The 22,396-nt window shown below is 35.4% G+C and overlaps 2 protein-coding genes across 2 annotated transcripts in view; one reads left to right on the top strand and one right to left on the bottom strand.

Annotated features, from left to right (window-relative positions):
• The window catches only part of LOC127846560 (transcription initiation factor TFIID subunit 4-like), a 62,284-nt gene extending 56,371 nt beyond the window's left edge, over positions 1 to 5,913 (top strand). Inside the window, exon 14 of the mRNA XM_052377946.1 lies at positions 1,175 to 5,913. Coding sequence (XP_052233906.1) covers positions 1,175 to 1,285 — 111 coding nt within the window. The 3' untranslated portion in view covers positions 1,286 to 5,913. The remainder of the gene's footprint in view (positions 1 to 1,174) is intronic.
• A 2,799-nt stretch (positions 5,914 to 8,712) lies between these two features.
• Positions 8,713 to 20,296, bottom strand: LOC127846587 (uncharacterized). The gene is made up of 3 exons (XM_052378022.1): positions 19,871 to 20,296; positions 11,851 to 11,948; positions 8,713 to 9,099 (listed from the first exon to the last, which is right to left on the bottom strand). Exons 1-3 carry the CDS (start codon positions 20,196 to 20,198, stop codon positions 8,944 to 8,946), a joined length of 582 nt encoding a protein of 193 aa, XP_052233982.1. The 5' UTR covers positions 20,199 to 20,296; the 3' UTR covers positions 8,713 to 8,943.
• Positions 20,297 to 22,396: the final 2,100 nt, after the last annotated feature.

The raw sequence follows: 22,396 nt of genomic DNA, 5'->3' as shown, positions 1-22,396 counted from the left end.
AGTTTCAAGGAAGTCCCTCCTTACTTAAAATCAAGTTTGGCGGAAAGTGTCATCCCTGATAAGCCTGTGTTGACTGCACAGGCTAATTGGGGACGACACTTTACGCACATGCATTATGCCCAGTTTTCACAGAACAAGACACATATGTTTAAGTTTTGATTGTTTGCCTTTTTATTATTTAATATGTTTTTAGGTTCATGGCTTATGGGAATCAGTGTTGCAGAATTAAAACAAGATGTGTTTGTGAAACACAATGTCCCCCTATATGATGTTTGACCTTGTAGGATGACCTTGACATTGTGAAGGATGACATTGACCGTGACCTTGCACCACTCAAAATGTGCAGCTCCATGAGATACACATGCATGCCAAATATCAAGTTGCTATCTTCAATATTGCAAAAGTATTCATAAAATAAGCGATTTGGGCCACATATATTTGACCTCTGACCTTGAAGGATGACCTTGACCTTTCACCACTTAAAATGTGCAGCTCCATGAGATGCACATGCATGCCAAATATCAAGTTGCTATCTTCAATATTGCAAAGGTATTTATAAAATAAGCGATTTGGGCCACATATATTTGACCTCTGACCTTGAAGGATGACCTTGACCTTTCACCACTCAAAATGTGCAGCTCCATGAGATACACATGCATGCCAAATATCAAGTTGCTATCTTCAATATTGCAAAAGTATTCATGAAATGAGCGATTTTGGCCACATATATTTGACCTCTGACCTTGAAGGATGACCTTTACCTTGACCTTTCACCACTCAAAATGTGCAGCTTCATGAGATACACATGCATGCCAAATATGAAGTTGCTATCTTCAATATAGCAAAAGTTATTGCAAAATGTTAAAGTTGGCGCAAACAGACAGACCAACAGACAGACCAACAGACCAACAGACAGGGAAAAAACAATATGTCCCCCACTACTATAGTGGGGGACATAACAATATGTCCCCACTACTATAGTGGGGGACATAAAAAGGGGTGACAATAATGTTCATTTGAGTGTGCATCATTTAACTGTTAACCAAAATACATTATTTGTATTATTCATGTAAAAGTACTGGTTACTTGTAAACTTTTTCAGAGGTATTATATCATGACCCATGATCCTGGTTGCATTTCAGAATTTTAATGATTTGTTTATTTTTGTTTGCAGAGTTTACGACCACGAGTGAAGAGAGTTAACCTCAGGGACCTTCTGTTTTTAATGGAGCAAGACAAAACTTTAGCTAAAACCGAAACACTCTATAGAACGTTCTTAAAATGATGAAGGTTGGAAGGATAGGATTTTGTAAAAGTGCTTTATTTACTCGTTCTGATGCAGGAATCAGCAGTTATTGTTTGTCAATGAAACAGCTGTGATATGCTAGAACAGTGTGCGTCATTTTGTTAGCACAGATTTCAAGGATCGGTCAGCTGTGATAAGCTGGTCTTGTGTAGTTAATTGTGTGGATAAAATGGTGGATAGAATTGTGGATAGAAGTTGAGGTGTCCCAAAATCTTGAAAATTTACTTCGGAAGGCAGCATTGACTAAGTCTGATAGTCGTAAAGGAAGATTTGTATTATATTGATAAACATTGAAAAAGTATATTAATAGTAATTTCATTGACTGTTTTCTGAAAGAAACCTATCTGTAAGCAAGTTAACTCTTTCAGTGCTGGAACCGAATTTTGAAGGCCTTTGCAAACAGTTTGGATCCAGATGAGACGCCACAGAATGTGGTGTCTCATAAGGATCCAAACTGTTTGCTATTATGATAGTATTCTTTGAAAAAAATCAAATAGAATGCAAATTTTAGAAATTCAGCATTTTAGCAGAGGACAAAGTTCCCAGCATACAAAGGGTTAACATTGCTTAGGTAGTCGGCCACTGGCAATCTATATATCACATTATGTTTGTCTTTGAATGTCCGAAAAACATATTTAAGAAATTTTTCAAAGGTATTGCATTATTCAGGCATACATATTAACTGACATAAATAATTGTTTCAATATAAATTTAATGTCCAGATTTTTTATTATAAAGAAATAACACAAAATAATAGCATGTAACAGCAAAACGAAAGAGTGCTAATTTGGAAAGAAAAAATCAATAGTCAGTTGAATTACAGAAAATGTCTAGTGTCATAAATACCAGTGCTCAAATAGGTACCCACAAAAAAATTGAATATGTGGGTCAAATTATTCCCGCGGATCCGGGTCAAAGTTTCTGAGAACGATACCGGTTTGGGTCACAAGCTACGAAGTACAAGATTACATGTTGAACTGTAGTTGAATTATCTCTTTTAAACAAGTGAAGTAAAATTACATCGTTTATCATTTTAAGCAGTGTTGTTATTACAAATAGTCATAAATGAAAAGCAGTGAAGCACCAAAAGCACTAACGTCGAGTTTAGTTTGTTATTCACATCCCAAAATGGCGATGTTCAAAAAGACGAAACTTGTATTATAAAATATATTGACTTTAAAGTAGAAAAGGCAGCTAAAGCTTACAGTGAAAGTTATTTTGGCTTCCCTACTCAGAAGAAGACAAGCTTTATTTTTGCTTTTCCTATACATGCACTTTTGATCGCTATTTCAAGTAATACTAACATCTGCTGATTAGGTTCAAAACGCTGTGTAAACCTAATAAATAGTTATATGCAGTTCAGTTTCATTCGTTTTAAATAAATCAAAACAAGTTTAATTCTCTAAACAATATACTTGACAAACAGTTGAATATTAAGAATGCTAAAACATGCTATGACAATTAGTGTATTTTTATTATCCCCCGCCATAGGCGCAGGGATATTGTTTTAGCGTTGTCTGTCTTTCCGTACAAAGCCATATCTTGGAAGTGCTTTGGCGGATTTCATTGAAACTTGGTATGAGTATGTATATGGATAAGATGATGATGCACGCCAAATTGCATTGTACACCATCAGTTAATAACAGAGTTATGGCCCTTTGTATCTTAAAAAATGCTTTTTTTTGTGTGTATGGAGCCATATCTTGGAAGTGCTTTGGGGGATTTCATTGAAACTTGGTATGAGTATATATATGGATAAGAGGATGGTGCATGCCAAATGGTATTGTACACCATCTGCTAATAACGGAGTTATGGCCCTTTGTATCTTGAAAAATGCTTTTTTGAGTGTCCAATATAATACTTTTGTGTCCAGAAGCATATTGGCAGGGGATATCAATTCAACGAATTTGTTTGTTTTAATTAACTTATGTATTATTTGACCTGACCCGAATTATCTAGGGTATTTAAATTTTGACCTGCCGACCCGACCTGAAGAATATTTTTGACCCATGTGAGCCCTAATAAATACCATTCTTGAGATCTAGCCCTCCTTCTACTGTATAAATTACGCCTAAATATTGATTATTGCTGTTTTTGTTTTTCGCCTTCCTGATTGTATTGGCTGGTTCCAGTTATTTTTTTGATAAAAGATGAATTTGACAAAAATATTATTTACTTCGATTGTTTTCAGGATATACTTACACACAAAAACCGTAGCAGTATTTTAGTGGCCAAAAACATAAGTTATATAATTATTGTGTTTTTGAAAGCATATTTAAGTCTTAATTGATGAATAACTGCATGTTCTAAAAGATCGGGAAAAGTATAAAAATAAAGTTATTGAGTATGATCATCAACTTCAATTTGTTGTTAAGAAATTAACCTTAAGTTGTCCATCAATATATGAATACAGTTTAGTACTGTGTACTCAAAGACTGATTCTGGCATTTAAAAAAACAACACAAAAGAAACCAGAACTGAAACATTTGACTATTGGAATACAGTTTGGTTTAAAGGTTACACAAAGGTTGTAGTTTTCTGTCAGAAAGCACTTGCATCTCAAGACAATTAGTATCATGATATGTTCATATAATAAATGGAAGATGATAGATGATTGTTTATTCAAGTAATATTGATCAAACTTTTACGATCCAACAACGGGTAACAGGTTTACCCATTTGTGCCTAGCGTCTAGAAAGAAGGCCTTGGCAAACAGCGTAGACCCAGATGAGACGCCGCATGATGCGGTGTCTTATCTGGGTCTACGCTGTTTGCTTAAAGGAATTTCTGTAAGAAATATTCTAAATATAGGAATAATTATACTAGACATCCCTAATTTTGGAAATAAATTGATCCAATTTAAAAGGATTGGAGAGTCCACTAGGCATAAATGGGTTCAACATCTGTGGCTCAGCTGTGTGTAACTGACGATTGTCCATTACATGAAGACTAAGTTGGAAACAGTGGTTATTATATAAAGTTGGATACGGTTATATAAATGAAGGGTAGCATTCCTGTTTTTCTGGCACCGTGTTTATAAATCCTTGGATTTGTGTGTGTTATTGACATGAAAAACTATATTAGTTTGTGTAATGATTATTTATACTGCTGGCTCAAATTTTAAATGGACAAGAGATTGGACTTTTTTTGTATGATCTCACTGTTACATGTTGATTTGTTTGTCTTCATGATTGAACTGCTTAGTACTGTTTGAATGTAAGTTATGGACCTATAGTTACCAACCAAAGCTTTACTACACTAGTAGAAAAATAGTGCTCTTGAAAGTGGTATGTTTTGAAAAGGCTTCATGTCCATGAATGCACTTTTATCAATGCAAAAAAATTAGCAGTTCTTTTTCCACATGATACTTATCTCTGACAATACCCTGATACACATCGCAGCCTTGCATATTTGCTAATGCACAAACAAGTGTGTGTTAAAGCAAGGATATTTTTTTATTCTTCATTCTTAGAATGAATTGTGCATTTTGTTTGAATGCAAAGTAATTGTTACAGGTATTTTAATTATGTTTGCCATGCACTCAATTGTTAACAGTTAAGCATCCATGTCAGACTTCCTTCAAGTCAGCATGATTTGGATTATACGTGTTATTACAGGAATTCTCTTATTTTTTTATCATGAAGTTCATGGATCTGTTCATTTTCATTATACATTAGTAGTTGAAACTTTTAAAGATGAAATTCTGTTGAAATATACAAGGTATCATAAAAATTCTTTTTATAACATTTCTGACAATAATATTACTTCAAATGAATTAGTGGTGTTGTTGCAGCTATTACACATTTCAGAACGAATATGAGCTGCGTCCTGTGTCAATGAGTCCTATGCCATATGCAGCCAGTGTAGGTATATACCTGCCCAGGCAGTCTCGTCTGGGGCTTCCCTGTCCTCCCAGCCAGTGTTGGTTCATACCTGCCCAGGCAGTCTTGTCTGGGGCTTCCCTGTCCTCCAAGCCAGTGTAGGTTCATACCTGCCCAGGCAGTCTTGTCTGGGGCTTCCCTGTCCTCCACCACAAAAGGTTGTGTGACTTAACCCTTTAGTAGGGGCCTTTACCACTTGTCTTAGATGTTTATTTTGAAACATTTGTAGTCCCTTAGAAACAGGGTTAAATTTAATTAAAGACCTTACTAGATTCAAGTTTTAAAGGCTTCATTTCTAACCCTTAGATACTGATTAGAAGCAAACAGCATAATACCTGAACAGACCCTGAGTAACTCGCAGTCTGTTCTGTTTTTATGCTGTTTGCACATAGCCATTTTTACTTTGCTTCTGATCGGGAAAAGTATTAAAGGTGGACAGCATAGCTACTGGCAAAGCTTTATGATTGGGCAGGCTGGTCTGCAGCTACTTGGATGCCATATGGCGCAAGACCCGCTTTCGCACGACACATCTTATAGGAATATGTGATTCTGATCTGTTAACATACCTGGTGACTTTTCACACATTACTTACATTATGTTAAATGTTTTGTATACTTATAGTTTATGAAGTGTGTCAATTTTGTTTGTACATGGTGTACATTTAAAATATATTGATTTCATATGAAAATGATAAATTCATTTGCAAATAAATTCTACGAAGATGTATTGTTGTGGACACTTATTTTTGTCTCAGTCAGTTTTAAACATGTGAATTAATATGTAAAGACAGAAAATTACATCCATGAGGAGCAAAAATTGAGGTAATAAGAGAATACAGCAGACATTATATAATCTCAAATATTCAGTAATATATGCATTTTGTTTCTGCTTTGAAATATCTGAGTTCATTTATAGTTAGCCGGATTTTTTTCGAAAAAATCTCGGCTTATAGATTGATGTTGTCGGGCGGGCGGGGGGGCGGGCGGGCGGGCGGCGTGCTCGAAAATGTTAAAGTTCTTATTTCATGGTATAACTTTGGTATGCTTGGACCTAGAGTCTTCAAACTTGACATGAAGGTTGGCCAGGATTAACAGATGACCACTGGTCATTTCAAGGTCATTCATTTGAAGGTCAAGGTCACTGTGACCTTCAATATAAAAAATGTTAAAGTTGTTATAACTTTGGTATGCTTGGACCTAGAGTCTTGAAACTTGACATGAAGGTTGGCCATAACTAGTTAGTAACCACTGGTCATTTCAAGGTCATTCATTTGAAGGTCAAGGTCACTGTGACCTTGAATGTAAAAATGTTAAAGTTCTTATTTCATGGTATAACTTTGGTATGCTTGGACCTAGAGTCTTCAAACTTGACATGAAGGTTGGCCAGGATTAACAGATGACCACTGGTCATTTCAAGGTCATTCATTTGAAGGTGAAGGTCACTGTGACCTTCAATATAAAAATGTTAAAGTTGTTATAACTTTGGTATGCTTGGACCTAGAGTCTTGAAACTTGACATGAAGGTTGGCCAGAACTAGTAAGTAACCACTGGACATTTCAAGGTCATTCATTTGAAGGTCAAGGTCACTGTGACCTTGAATGTAAAAATGTTAAAGTTGTTATAACTTTGGTATGCTTGGACCTAGAGTCTTGAAACTTGACATGAAGGTTGGCCAGAACTAGTAAGTAACCACTGGACATTTCAAGGTCATTCATTTGAAGGTCAAGGTCACTGTGACCTTGAATGTAAAAATGTTAAAGTTCTTATTTCATGTTATAACTTTGGTATGCTTGGACCTAGAGTCTTGAAACTTGACATGAAGGTTGGCCAGAACTAGTAAGTAACCACTGGACATTTCAAGGTCATTCATTTGAAGGTCAAGGTCACTGTGACCTTAAATGTTAAAATGTTAAAATTGTTATAACTTTGGTATGCTTGGACATAGAGTCTTCAAACTTGACATGAAGGTTTGCAAGCACACTTAGATGACCACTGGTCATTTCAAGGTCATTCATTCTAAGGTCAAGGTCACTGTGACCTTGAATGTAAAAATGTTAAAGTTCTTATAACTTTGGTAGGTAAAAATGTTAAAGTTCTTATTCCATGTTATAACTTTGGTATGCTTGTACCTAGAGTCTTCAAACTTGACATAAAGGTTGGCCAGTACTAGAAGATCACCACTGCTCATTTCAATGTCATTCATTTGAAGGTCAAGGTCACTGTGACCTTCAATGTTAAAATGTTAAAATTGTTATAACTTTGGTATGCTTGGACCTAGAATCTCAAACTTGACGTAAAGGTTTGCAGGTTTGTGACCTTAAATGTTATTGTTGTTCATGTATATGCATGCATTCAAAACATAACACAAGGTTTGCTCATGCCTTGAAAAGTACTTACATTTCATTTTGACCTTTGAACAATATTTCAGTAATTTAAGTATTGCATTGACAAAAACACGAAAGGTACTTTCCTGTCATTTAAATAAAAAATCCGGCTTCAATGCGGTCATCTCTGACCGCGGAACTCTTGTTAAAGTTCTTTTTTACAACACTCATGCAAAAATGTTACACAACTGATTAAAATTGGTATCTGAGTACATGTATTTACACATTCAGTGGCTACAGTGGGGGATTGGCGATGCAGTCTTAACACTTACTAAAACCCCCATATCCTGGCTAGTGGAAGTATCACCTATTACCATCATAACAAATGATGGTCTAGAGGAAAATAATCTTTACTCATGAGGTCATTAGTTAGTTTTCAGGTAAGAAGAACAAGAGCTGTCACCATAGGATGACTAATGCCCCCTATTAACGCTTGATAGAAGTTATGAGCTTTTTTCGAAACCTAAATGCAGATTTCGAAACCTAAACGCGGACCCTTAGTTCAAGGTCAAGGTCACAGGGGTCAAAATTTGTGTGTGTATGGAAAGGCTTTGTTTATATACACATGCATGCCAAATTTGAAATTGCTATCTGAAGCGACATAGTTACGAGCATTTTTCGAAATCTAAATGCAAAGTGGGACGGACAGACAAACGGACAGTGCGATCACTATATGCCCTCCTTCGGGGGCATAAAACTAGTTACAAAATTTCATTTAAGTATTTTTAAGGTAAGTTAACTTGAGTTAGCATTTTCCTGCATTGAAGTAAACTACATTACATCCACAAAAGGAAATACCATGTGGCTGCAGTGTTGTGATCACAAATGCACAACTGAGTCATGTTCTGAGAAAACTGGGCTTAATGCATGTGCGTAAAGTGTCGTCTCACATTAGCCTGTGCAGTCTGCACAGGCTAATCAAGACGACACTTTCGGCTTTTATAACATTTTTCATTTAAATGAAGTCACTTTTAAGCAAAAATGAATTTAGGCGAAAAGTGTCGTCCTGATTAGCATATGCAGACTGAACAGGCTAATCTGGGATGACACTACAAACATGCATTATGCCCAGTTTTCTCGGAACACGACTCAATTATCAGAACACCAATCATTGAAATAAGCAGTTTAACAAAGTAAGACCAAATTCTCATAATCTTATTACTTGATACCAAAAAATGCTACAAACTACATGTATATGAATTGGAGAATCTGATCAAGCACGGTTCAAAATTCATTCAAGCTGGGCTTGAGGGCATGTGCTGTATGCTATTATTGTTAAATACCATAATATCATCTTCATAAAACAACAAAAGTTGATAAATTAATTAGACATAATTCATATGATAAAATAAGCCATTTAATGTTTTTGTTATCATGTTTTTTTGTCTGTTGTGGGTTTCTTCTTAGGTGCAAATTCTGCATCCACTTCTTCCTTGATTGGTCCTGTGTAAAACTCTTCAAACAGATCCTTGGCTGTGAACTGTGGCTTATCAATATCTTCCATTGCATATGGAACATATGGCTTTAACTGAAACAGATAGCAACAATGCATGATACTGAATCAACAAACTGCAAATAAAACAAGACTATTGCCAAGCAATAAAAGTCCCCACCGGCTCCACCATTGTCAGAAATTCCACCATTGTCAGAATATTTTGTTGTTGTTGCCATAGCAACCAGACTTTTTGACGTATGAACGAAATAAAATGACGTGCATAATGTCCATATTGCCATCTATCCATGTTGGAAAATTCATTAAAAAAATATGAAGAATTTTTAAAGTTATCGAAGGATCCAGAAAAAAACACCATTTTCAGCAGTATTTCTAGTCTATTTGTTGCCATAGCAACCATAATTTTTGAGATAGGAACAAAATGAATGACGTGCACAATGTCAATATTGCCATCTATCCATGTTTCAAGTTTCATGAAAAAATATGAAGAACTTTTAAAGTTATCGCAGGATCCAGAAAAGTGTGACAGACACACAGAGTGAAAACCATAAGACTCCGGTGAAACCGGTAGGGGACTAATAACTTTTAATCAAATTAGCGAAAACTGTGTAGATGGGCAGTTGCTGGTCATTCTGGCATAGAAATCAATTTGGATATAAGTTGTGTATTCCTAGTATCTTAGTCAAACATTCTAAGTAAATCTAGATGAAACTGTTTACACATGTTCCTTGTTTGGTGGTCTACCAAGCATGTGCAAAAAAGGTGGCAACCACAACAACAAGAGGGCCAAGATGACCCTAGTTCGCTCACCTGAGAGGAGTCGGTTCATTTAATTTTTACCAAATGTCAAACTTGACCTAGATATTGTCCAGACAAACATTCTGTTCAAGTTTCATCATTATTTCATCTGCTAGTCATGATCAATGTACCTATGAAGTTTCATGATCCTAGGCATAAGCATTCTTGAGTTATCATCCGGAAACCATTTTTCTAAGTTGAGTCACCGTGACCTTGACAGCCATTGTGTGAATACGTTTTTTGGCACTGTGACCTTGACCTTTGACCTAGTGACCTGATAATCAATAGGGGTCATCTGCGAGTCATGATCAATATACATATGAAGTTTCATGAACCTATGCATAAGCGTTCTTGAGTAATAATCCAGTAACCATTTTACTATTTCAGGTCACCGTGACCTTGACCTTTGACGTAGTGACCTGAAAATCAATAGGGGTCATCTTCGAGTCATGATCAATGTACCTATGAAGTTTCATGATCCTAGGCATAAGCGTTCTTGAGTTATCATCTGGAAACCATTTTACTATTTCGGGTCACCGTGACCTTGACCTTTGACCTAGTGACCTGAAAATCAATAGGGGTCATCTACGAGTCATGATCAATGTACCTATGAAGTTTCATGATTCTAGGCCTAAGCGTTCTTGAGTTATCATCCGGAAACCATTTTACTATTTCGGGTCATCGTGACCTTGACCTTTGACCCAGTGACCTGAAAATCAAAAGGGGTTATCTGCGAGTCGTGATCAATGTATCTATGAAGTTTCATGATCCTAGGCATAAGCGTTCTTGAGTTATCATCCGGAAACCATTTAAATGCTTTGGAACATTGTGACCTTGACCTTTGACCTAGTGACCAAAATATCAATAGGGGTCATCTGCGATTCATGATCAATATACCTATGAAGTTTCATGATCCTAGGCATAAGCGTTTTTGAGTTATTATCCGGAAAACATTTTACTATTTCGGGTCATTGTTACCTTGACCTTTGACCTAGCGACCTGAAAATCAATAGGGGTCATCTGCAAGTGATGATCAATGTACACATGAAGTTTCATGTTATTCAACTGACCATAACCATTTATGAACTCAACTCTCGTATCAAGGAAACAAATGTTCTGAGCAAATTTCATGAAAATTGGGCCAAAAATGTGACTTCTACTGTGTTGACATGATTTTACTATATACATATAGAGAAAAATGCCCCGCCCACTGGCGGCCATGTTTTTTCACCGATCCTGACCATTTTCAAACACGTCCGAGATATCAATAAAACCAATGTTTTGACCAACTTTCATGATGATTGGCAAAAAAATGTGACTTCTAGAGTGTTTACAAGGTTTCTCCAAAGCCAAATATGGAAAACTGCCACTATATACATATAGAGAAAAATGCCCCGCCCACTGGCAGCCATGTTTTTTTCACGGATCTCGATCATTTTCGAACTCATCTGAGACATCAATCGAACCAATGTTTTGACCATCTTTCATGATAATTGGGCAAAAATTGTGACTTCTAGAGTGTTTACAAGGTTTCTCTATAGCCAAATAAGGAAAACTGCCCCGCCCACTGGCGGCCATGTTTTTCAACGGATCGGAACCACTTTTGAACTCAACCAAGATATCATTAAGAAAAACATTTTGACAAAGTTACATGAAGATTGGGCGGACAAAGACTGGTCACAAAAGCTCACATGAGCAATCAGGTGAGCTAAAAATAAAATTCTGTCAAATCCAGTACAAAAAGCCATTTTCTACAAGCAATTTTCAAACAATATTACAAAAATATTTGTTAAAGGGTCCTACATCTGCTATTTAATAGCAAAATTAGTCTGAGCATGTATATTTCAAAATACATATAAACAAATTTCAAAATAGAAATTAAAAATACTCAATATTATTTAAAGGGTTTTTGTATAATAACATTATTATGGGCAGTGTTTAAACTTAGGTTATTGTCATTCACAGCCACAGTCATTGACAACATTTACAATTCCATTTTTTGAGCAACATTAACCACCAATATATTACCTTAAAACCTTTAAGGTCGGGTACAACAAACACTGGCTTCATCTCTTTTACACCAATAAATTTTCCTGTTGAGTTGTAATACCCTGTTGGTTGTACCACTGAAAACAATCATTAAAAGCATCACTATTTGCACTTATTAGAACTTTATATGAGACGCGTTCTGAGAAAACTGGGCATAATGCATGTGCGTAAAGTGTTGTTCCAGATTAGCCTATGCGGACTGCACAGGTTAATCTGGGACGATACTTTACACACATGCATTTTGCCCAAAGTTCTCAGAACACGACTCGTATGTAAAACCAAAAGATTGGGTTGCTATCATATTGTTATTACTAAGACTTACAAGTAGATAGTGCTTAAATGGAGCCAAACTGAAGCTAAAATATAAATTTAACCCTTTACCACTTAGATATGTATTTTTACAGATTTATAGTCCCTTAGAAAGTTAAATTTAATTAAGACCTTGCTTCCTAGATTCAAGTTTTAAAGGCTTCATTTCCAACCTTAAGATACTGATGAGCAGCATAGGGCTTAAAAAACAAAAGACTGTGAGTCACTCGCAGGCTGTTCTGGTTTTATGCTGTTTGCACATAGCCATTTTCACTTAATTTCTGAGATGGAAAAGGTTAAAATAAAATTACTGTATGCTAAAATAAATTCATTGTTTTTTCCCAAACATTATGCATACAGTTAAGTACACGTATTCTGTCACGGTTGGATGGTTCGCATAAATTACAGTTCAAATTAGGTCAAAGTCATGGTAAAAGTAAGACGTGGAAAAGGGATGCAGTGATTTTTTTGCCAAATGGGAAAAGTACATCTACCGGCCCAATTTAGAACAATTAGCGAGAGAAAATTGAACTTGGAAAAATTCGCATCGTGAAGTCTGCAGTTGCCAAATTGGTGTTTTGGATTTGTTGCTAACAAATACTTTAAAATTGATAACTTGTTGTTGTCAAGTTGTCAATATTATTTAAACTAAGGTTCAACTCTAAGTCAAAAGTCCATTTTTAGGATCATGTACATATTAATGGCATTCAACTGTAAAAATTGAGCGAAATCCACCCTGTTAGTTTTAGAGGAGCTGAAAACCCAAACCATATTTTTCAAAGTGAAAAAACAAAGGGACATAATTCTGAAACAAGAGGGCCTGAAAGGCACAAAGTCACTCATCCAAGATATCATTAAAACAAATGTTCTGACCAAGTTGCATGATGATTGGACAAATTCAATAAATGTGACTTTTAGAGTGTTAACAAGTATTAACAAGTTTTTACTGCATGTATAGCCATATAAGGAAAAATGTCCTGTCCCCTGGAGGACATGTTTTTCAACCAACCGAAACCATTTTCATACTTGTTCAAGATATCATTGAGACAAATCTGACAATGTTTTATGAAGATGGAATAATGAATGTGGCCTCTAGAGTGTTAACAAGGTTTTACGATAGCAATATATGGAAAATGCCCCATGGCGGCCATGTTTGTCAAGAAACTGGAACCATTTGCAAACTCATCCAAAATATAATTTGGACCAATCTTCTGACAAAGTTTCATGATGATCAGACAATAAACGTGGTCTCTAGAGTGTTAACAAGGTTTTACCAAAGCATTATAAGGAAAAATGCCCCGCCCCCTGGTGGCAATGTTTTTCAACAGACCAGAAACATGTTCAAACTCATTCAAGATATCATTAGAACAGATGTTCTGACCAAGTTTCATGAAGATTGAACTTTAAATGTGACAAAGAGTGTTAACAAGTTTTTACTTTAGCCATATAAGGAAAAATGCCTCGCCCCCTGGTGGCCATGTTTTTTTAACCAAAAGGAACAATTATCAAACTTGTTCAAGATATCATTGAGATAAATCTTCTAACCATGTTTTATGAAGATCTGATGATTAATATGGCCTCTATAGAATGTAAACAAGGTTTTAGTATAGCCATTTACAGCCATATATGGAAAAATGCCCTTCCCCCTGGCGGCCATGTTCTTCAAGCAACCGGAACTTTTTTCGAACTCCTCCAAGATAGCATTGGGACAAATCGGAAAAAAGCGATCACAAAAGCTCACCATGAGCACATTGTGCTCAGGTGAGCTAAAAACTCTCATGGAAGCTAACAGTCCTCTTAATGTTCATCTAGAAATTTTGGTCATTCAACACTTTACGACTACGTTGGAGCAAGATCCACCAAGTAGCTAAAGAGGACTTGAAAACACAATCTTTGGGATGTACGGACTGACTCCATGGGGGGTGTATAACTTTAACACTGTACAGAAGGCAATAGGTAGGAATGGATTTTCCCCGTTTGTTATTGTAAGTTGTGTATTTTGAGAAACCTATCTCATAAGCATAAACATACAGTCTTTCCGAAATACTGTCGGTCCTCGGATTTTTCCGATAATAATTTTTAAAATCCGTAAATTATTCTAATATTGCAGGACCTTGTTTCCAGTAATAAAAAATTATGGTGAAATTTGGAATTCCATAAGCTATTTTCAGAAAAGTTTCAAGGCTTAAGTTAAAATTTATTGAATTATTCATTTATAATAGCCCAATAATGTAAAACGCTTTGTCATTGGTTGCATTTTCTGAATGATGTAAGTGTATTTGAAGATTTTTACAACGTTGTCAAAGTATTAAACACACTAAGTTATCACTATATGGGTACATTTTGCAAAGGGAATCCAAAAGGGAATGCAAATTAACAACTGTATATGCTTTTTGGTTCTGGTTTTATCGGACTAATTCGTAACATAAGATTATCCATAAAATTGATGATATTGATGCTGGAAATTTTTCAATTATGCTGAAAATAGTGGGACAAGAGGCCATTGTTAAAAACCTGCAAAACCGAAAGCACATAAGTCAGTTTGCCTCCATTCTTTTGGACACCGCAAGTCTCAGTTTGAAACAACTTACCACAAGACATTGTGACATGTGATACGGTAAATTCGTTCAAGTCTCAACTAAACAAATTTTGAGGGATAAGCGTTTTGACATATCAGAAGTGTATTAATTAAAGAAAATTTAATATCTTGTGACATTTATAACAAACATAATTCAGACCGGAGTGGAGACATTAAAATTGAAGAAGTCTATAGGAATCAACTAGCTTTAAGAGCTTTAAAAGTCCCTAGAAGACACAAGATAAGGTAGTAAGCAAGCTGGTCATAAACAAAGGTCATTTTTACATTCCCGCAACAGGGCCAAAAAACCCTTCTTAGCAAGGGGCCTCATTTCTTCCCCTTAACCGAAAAGGCCCTTTCCCCTACAGAAATGTCTTTAAAATCATGCAATTTTCTCTAAATTTCCAATCTACCTTAGTATTTTTCATTCCCCAAAGCTAGAAAATTGTTTATTTTTTCCCCCGAAAAAAGTCTGTGGCCCTTTCCCCAAAGTTGGTGTTTTGGCCATGCGCAAACTCACTGTCAATATCAACACAGGAGTTACAATACATTAATACAATAAACAAACATAGAAACAAGAATTTTATCAAATTATTAATTTGCTGTGAATGGCATAAATATTGTGAAGCTCTCAAAAGTACAAATTTGATTAATAAGAGGAAATAAGATTCATTATTTGTCAGTGACATTTATGAATATTGATATTAAATACCATTAGAATGAAATAGTAAAATATTGTTAAAAAATATCATTTTTTTGTCTTTAATCATCATTTTTATTTTTGGGCCGGAAATGATCAGTATGCGCTGGTAAAGGTTGCATTATTATAGGACCTTCTGGCAGGCAACAAATTATAATTTTAGGATGGACTGACATCCCATCAATGTATCCTTTTACGTTGAGGATAAATGTTGAATCAATATCAGTTGATTGACAGCATATAAAACATTAGGATACTGATAAGGGTTTTCCACAGGCCATTTAACGGTCCCTCGCCGGGGCGCTTGAATTTCGAAATCAGAGTCCCCGGGGCACTTGAAATTTTCCGATCAGTGTATTTTTACAGTAAAAGAAAATGGAGAATGTCAAGAAAATCAAGGTTTCTTTATCAGTGTATCAATATTACCCGTTTTAAAAGAGCACTTGGTACCTACTTTCGCATGTAATCGCCATAAACACCACATGGGGTCATAAATAATCCACTGATAGGAGATAACATGACGCGCGTATCGATTATTCTAGCCACATTACACAGTCATTTATGCTGGCACGGATGTATCACAGGAAACTCAGGTAACTTTCCAGTCGTCAAACTGTGATGTTCATCGTCCAATCGGTTACGCGAATGCTTATGAGGGCAGGGTTAACTGTCAACAATTATTTTTGATTGACGTTGGGCACGAAGTAAGAGTTTATCGCAGCTTGATTAGCAAGGAGTTGTACCATTCACGTAATATAAAACTGGTAACTAGAACAGTACATTAAAGACAGTTTCAGGCATCATCATCACACCTTTTTACTGTAAACAAGTGTTACTCATGACACATCATTAACACGAGAAATTAATTGCAAGTGGTAAGCAATTACTTACTTGTAGTGAGTAAGTTTTGGAAATAACTCCCGGTAACAATTATGCGATAACAATTTAATTCCAGTACATGTTTATTTCATCATGTCCATTTACAGAAGTTGAACTGATTAACCTCGTTTTTCTGACATTTATTAGACACGCTATGCGCTTTAACAAATAATCGTTGAATAAATTACGCACAACTGTAAATGTTTCGTTCGATTTTCAAATGAGCATTATCAATTTGTAATCCGAAACACGCTTCCGAATTTTAATGCTAACGTGACATTAACAAATTGTAGCGTCAAATAAACAGTGTATTATCCTTTGTCTCAATAAAAAGCGCGTGAAAAATATGCTGACATGTAGAACGTTGCATGGAAAGTTTGGATGTATTTTGTGCTGTATAAAAACATGAACATCATGTCAGGCGATTTACGCGTGTTCTGTGGAGAAAAAAAACGCCCTGATTGGACGATATTTCATCACATCTTTAAATAGTAATATATGCCAAAATGTATTTGATACTTAAGAAAATATGGCGATTTTTTTTTAGTTCTTGAGCACTTTTATCGTAAATATTTACCAGAATGTGCTTTAAAACTGGAATATACGTGATAATCGGGTAATGAGTAGCGACTGGAAAAGTAGTAAGTATGCAGTAATAGATAGAAGGTATGGTATACGGATATATTAAGGAATTGATCGAGACGGGATTATGTGTATCTATGCGGGAAAGGGTAAAATATAAATAAAGGGTAAAATATAAATAGTCACTTAAAATTTATTTGATACAATTGAAAAACGGCAAGGTTTGTGTTAAAAGACTTAATTGAGAGCTTTTATGGTCAGTATTTACCAGAAAGTGATTAATAAAATCGGAATAAACGGGATTATCGGGTAAAAAATAGAAACTTGAAAAGTAGTATGGTGGACGAACCAGTTATCGAATACCTAAGAAATTACGTTAAATTACCTTAAAATTGAAACACTTAAAATTACAAAAACATTTTGTTATAACAAATGACTAACAGTTCAATCATTGAATGATTTATCTGTAAAGTTTTCCAGCAAACTACCTTCAAGAATTCATAACAATGATTCCCTGATTATTGTCACCTCTAGCAGACAAAACAAAATGGCCGCCGATGTAAAAATCACCTATTACCAACACTTCATAAATACTACTAGAGTATATACATAGTCACATGACTATCACGTGACCCGGACTCGGCGAAAAAATCTGCGTCTGCTATCAAAATTGCAAACGGAAATATGCTTTTTGGTGTGTAAATGCACGTTTTCATAAATGCATTCAAAAAGTAATAGCAAAAAACACACAAAACGGTGTAAATAACAATAAATGCATTCCTTTAACCTGTTTTCGGCGTATTTGTTTCAAGCCAAGTAGGCAAGTAGGTCATGGACTTCATGTGCAACCATTTGTTTATCAATGTGACGTCATGCGTACTTTTGCGCATGTGAATACAGAACCAAAACAAAACGTACGATAATAGGTGCTGTTCGGTGACAGGTACTTACACGATAAGTATACCAGTGTCCGGCAAATCCATTGCCCGGAGCCCGGGGGCTACCGAAATTTTTCATCGGGCTACTGAAATTTTCCAGCTGACGCCAGCCGGGCTACTATAAATCTATAAGAGCGGTAGCCCGGTTTATTGACAGACAGACGTAGAATAAACACGCTGACCATGTGTTTGTGCACTGTGTATTGCTTATAATCCGATAACAAAGTACAATCAATTATCTAATCAGTCACCGATCACTTGCGGTAATGTCTTAAACAGTAACAGTGTATTTTAATCATCCAATCAGAATCAACATTTGTCGTCTGCTAATAATATAATGAGAGCCGGTTGGATAGTTGGCGTACATGATGCAACATTATTTCGCAGTTTGGAATTCTATGTTAACCGCAACAATGAGTAATAGCGACGTTTTTGATGTCGTTAAATATCCAAGGACGCCAAACATTAAATAAATCAAAACAATAGCGGATTCTTCAAAACGGTAACGAAACCGAAAATGAATATTAATGACAACTTTGTGAACGCGGTTAACACCTGCTAATTAGTTTGCATTGTCAAGTAATAATTGGATTAATCGACTGTTAATCAATAAGCCCATATATGCCCGATTTATATTTTTAAAACCAAATTATGGGTGGGTAATATAGACGATAAGAGTCATAAACACAAACGTTTGAAATTTTCTAAAGTGTCAAATGAATTTCGGAATTTGGTTCTATTTAAAGATGTGATGAAAAAAGCTCCCAATCAGGACCGTTGTATTGCAACATGCGTAAATAACCTGCCACGGTTTGCACGCGTTGTGTACAGCTATTTTAGGTTACAAAATTCTACATTTAAGAAATGAATTTCTTTGTCCTGATAAAAAGCGCGCGAAAATTGGCGTGGGTGTATTTATTTGTAAATAAAAATTTCGTAGCGGGTACAACATTGAGATCATTTAATTTCCATTAAAAGTTTCGTTGTGAATTTCAACTAAAGTACCGGGGTATCTCGCGAATTATTTGGCATTGACATTTTCTCTTAATAAAATATCATGTAAACACGCTGTATCGTAACCGTTACGCTGTATCGGTTCCTTCGTTATTGAAACAAATATTGTATTGTATACTGACTGCACACAAGTGTCGTAACATACAGATGCAATACGTAAATTCGGACAGTACTTAAAGTCGGACACAAGTAAATAAATGATTTAATACTCTTGATTTCTTGAAACTCGGTATTTGTTGTTAAAAAGGGCAATTGCATTGATTAACACCATACGAGTCAATCGTATTGATCATCTAAACGCTTTATTTACGTTTACGACTTAACATGCTGTCCGAATTTAAGTACACATACATGTGCACATACATGTAATATCTACATATAGTATATGATTTTCTTTGGTACATTTACATTTAAGTACACGGTGCCTGTACTGTAACATTAATTTACGATATTGACTGTGTACATCAGACTACTTGCTGTTTTATGTATATGTATGTATACATATTATGTATATGTAAATGAAGAAATAAAATAAAGATGAAAACCTGCCTCTTATCATTTTGTATGAAAATTTTATGGGCTACCAAATATTTTTATTGGTAGCCCAGTGGGCTACCTGAAAAATAAGAAATTTGTCGGACACTGAGTATACAGTAATAGAGTCTGGTTGAAACGGATGTTTTGGGGACTTGTTCGAGTCCGGATTTTACTATCTATGCGGAAAAGTTTTAAACAATTAAACAATATATTATATATTTTCTTGAAGAGTCATAGCCTCACCAAATGATGTCTTTTGACACTGTTTTTATTTGAGTTATAACGCACCACAGAACATCAATTGACACGTTAAATTAAAAAACAAAAATCAACATCGGCAGGGGACACCCCTCCTGAACCACCCCTATCAACCCCTGGGCGCCTGACAAAAATCCTGTGGAAAGCACTGCTGATTAAGGTGGTTGAAACAAACTGAATTGATATAACCTGCCATCAACATACAATGTAGTGCTGCTTTTCGTTGTGCCTCCTCTGATCCACCCTCAATATGCGGTCCTGTGTGCTTGCCCGTTACTGGTTTTCTGTGGTCAAAAGGAACTAATCGATAGGCTCTATTGAACAATCTTTGCATATCGGTTCTGTTTTTAAGCGTTGCTCGACCAGCTTCAAGTTTGTTAGAATATTTTCTGACTTTCAAAGGAATCTTGTCAAATTTGCCTTTCTTTGCTTCTAAAGTATGTGTCACTGAAAAATGTCTGACGTTCCCGGGCACACATGTTTTTTGGATCAATGCACGAGAACAAACTTGTGACAGCTGTGGAATATTCATGTTTATTTAAACCTGAAAGTTCTTTTTTACACAGGTCTTGCTCTTCATACCGTCCTTGAACTTTGACATCAGTCAAATGCATTAACCGTTATTGGTATCGTTATCGCCACGAGTTATCGACATCGTCATGCGATCATAGTGAATGTTTGAAAGTGCAGAGACCTATATGTATCTGGAAATGGTAACGAGCGCAACATCTTTTCCCAACAATGTGTGCAACTACATACACGAATAATGTTCTGTGGACACCTGTCTTATACTTACAGATACTTACAGATACTTACAAATGTCATTTTTGCAGTAGGTTGGTGTCACCATCCTTTAATGCTAGCTCCTCGTTTTTATCACTAGAATTGTCCTGAATACCTCCAATAAATTTGAGACACTCCGTGAATTGATATTTAATGGGTTGATCGCTTAGGAATTTATCCAATCGTCTTTTAAAAGAGTGTACCGTCTTGGCGGATATCACATGTTCGGGTAATTTGTTCCATATGTCCACAATCCGACAACAAAACGAATATTTCCTAACATCCAGTCTTGATCGCATTTTAAAAAGTTTATGCTCATGCCCCCTTGTTGATTGACTAGTATTTTTCTCGAATAAGTTTAAGACTGCTGGGTCATATTAGTAATTATTTTATTTGCTTCAATGAGATCTCCTCGTAAACTTCTATTCATTATAAGCAAGAGTAGGTAATTTCAGTTCATTCAATCTCTCCTCATATGACATTTCAGATAAACCAGGTACTTGTTTCGTGGCTCGCCTTTGAACATTCTCTAACATTTCTATGTCTTTTTTCAGATGTGGATTCCAGACTGGATAAGAATATTTTAAGTGTGATCTTACCAACGATGTGAACAGAGTTTAAAAAACTTCTTTATTTATATATTCAAACGTTCGCCTTATTACTCCAACTATTGAATTTGCTTTATTAACTTTTTCATTTATATCTTTATCAAATTTCAATTTGTTGTCAATAACAACACCAATATCTTTCTCTTCAATACTTTTTGCCATAGGTTTCAGATTCCTGTCTAACTTGTATTCAAAGTCACAAGTTTTATTTTTACCAATTCTCATCACTTTACATCTGTCCGGGTGAAATTTTAATTTCCATTTATCTGACCATTCTTTCATTTTATATATATTTTCTTGAAGCAATTCACAATCATTTAAATTCATTATTTGCCTACAATTTTTAGTATCATCTGCAAAAAGAAATATTTCACTTTCATTTGATAAACTCAAAGGTAAGTCATTTATATATAGTACAAAACATATCGGCCCGAGCACAGATCCTTGCGGTATTCCACTCACAACACTCTTCCATTCTAAACTCGATCCGTTTACTAAAACACGTTGTTTTCGGTTGCTCAAAAAGCCTGTATCCAGTCTATATATTTTTGACCAAGATTATACATTTTCAGTTTGTGAATTAACTTTACATGACTTACTTTATCGAATGCCTTCATGAAATCACAATAGGCTACATCTACAGCTTCCCCTTTATCTAAAATTTCAGTCCATCTATCTATAACTGTCAAAAGTTGCAAAACTGTCGAACGACCTGAGATAAAGCCATATTGCTTGTCACTAAATAACCGGTTTACTTTCATACGTTTCACCATTTCCTCCCTGACAATGGTCTCCATAACTTTACATAAAATACAAGTTAGACTAACAGGTCTATAATTTCCCGCATCTTTGCGATCACCCTTCTTAAACAAAGCAGTTATATTCGGACATTTCCACTCATCTGGTAATTCTGCTTTAGTCCAAGAACTATTAAAGATATAATCGACAATGGCTTAGCCAAAACTGTACGTAAATCATGAAGTAATCTTTGGTGCAATTTATCAGGCCCCGGGGATTTACTCATATTTAAATTTTTCAACCTTTTCTCAACAATTTGAGGAGTAATTGTTTAAAAAAATCAAAAAAATGGCACATCTTGAAGAACACTTATATCTGGTTGTGTAATATCCTCATCTATAGTAAAAAACTGATGTAAAAAAAGTCCGCCAAAACCTCTGCTTTCTCACTATGGTTTGTTGTCATGTCTATTTTATTTTCATCTTTATATAAGTCTGTAACTGATTTAGTGTTAGTTTTCCTGTTTACATTGTTCCAAAAAGCCTTCGGATTACTTTTAGTATTGTCAGCTATTTTCTTCTCTCATTGTTTAAACATTTTC

The sequence above is a fragment of the Dreissena polymorpha genome, chromosome 9, assembly GCF_020536995.1.
Source record: "Dreissena polymorpha isolate Duluth1 chromosome 9, UMN_Dpol_1.0, whole genome shotgun sequence".
NCBI lineage: Eukaryota > Metazoa > Mollusca > Bivalvia > Myida > Dreissenidae > Dreissena > Dreissena polymorpha.
Note: the sequence above shows the minus strand (reverse complement) of the source record. Positions and strands in the feature narration are given on the sequence as shown.

Bases quoted from the DNA above. Each gene is read 5' to 3' on its own strand.
- LOC127846587 (XM_052378022.1), bottom strand. From the start codon at position 20,198: ATGAATATTCCACAGCTGTCACAAGTTTGTTCTCGTGCATTGATCCAA. The intron at 11,949-19,870 runs GTATGTTGATGG...GATTGTTTTCAG, and splicing joins ACGAAAAGCAGCACTACATT to TGGTACAACCAACAGGGTAT. The intron at 9,100-11,850 runs GTAATATATTGG...TATCTGTTTCAG, and splicing joins CCGACCTTAAAGGTTTTAAG to TTAAAGCCATATGTTCCATA.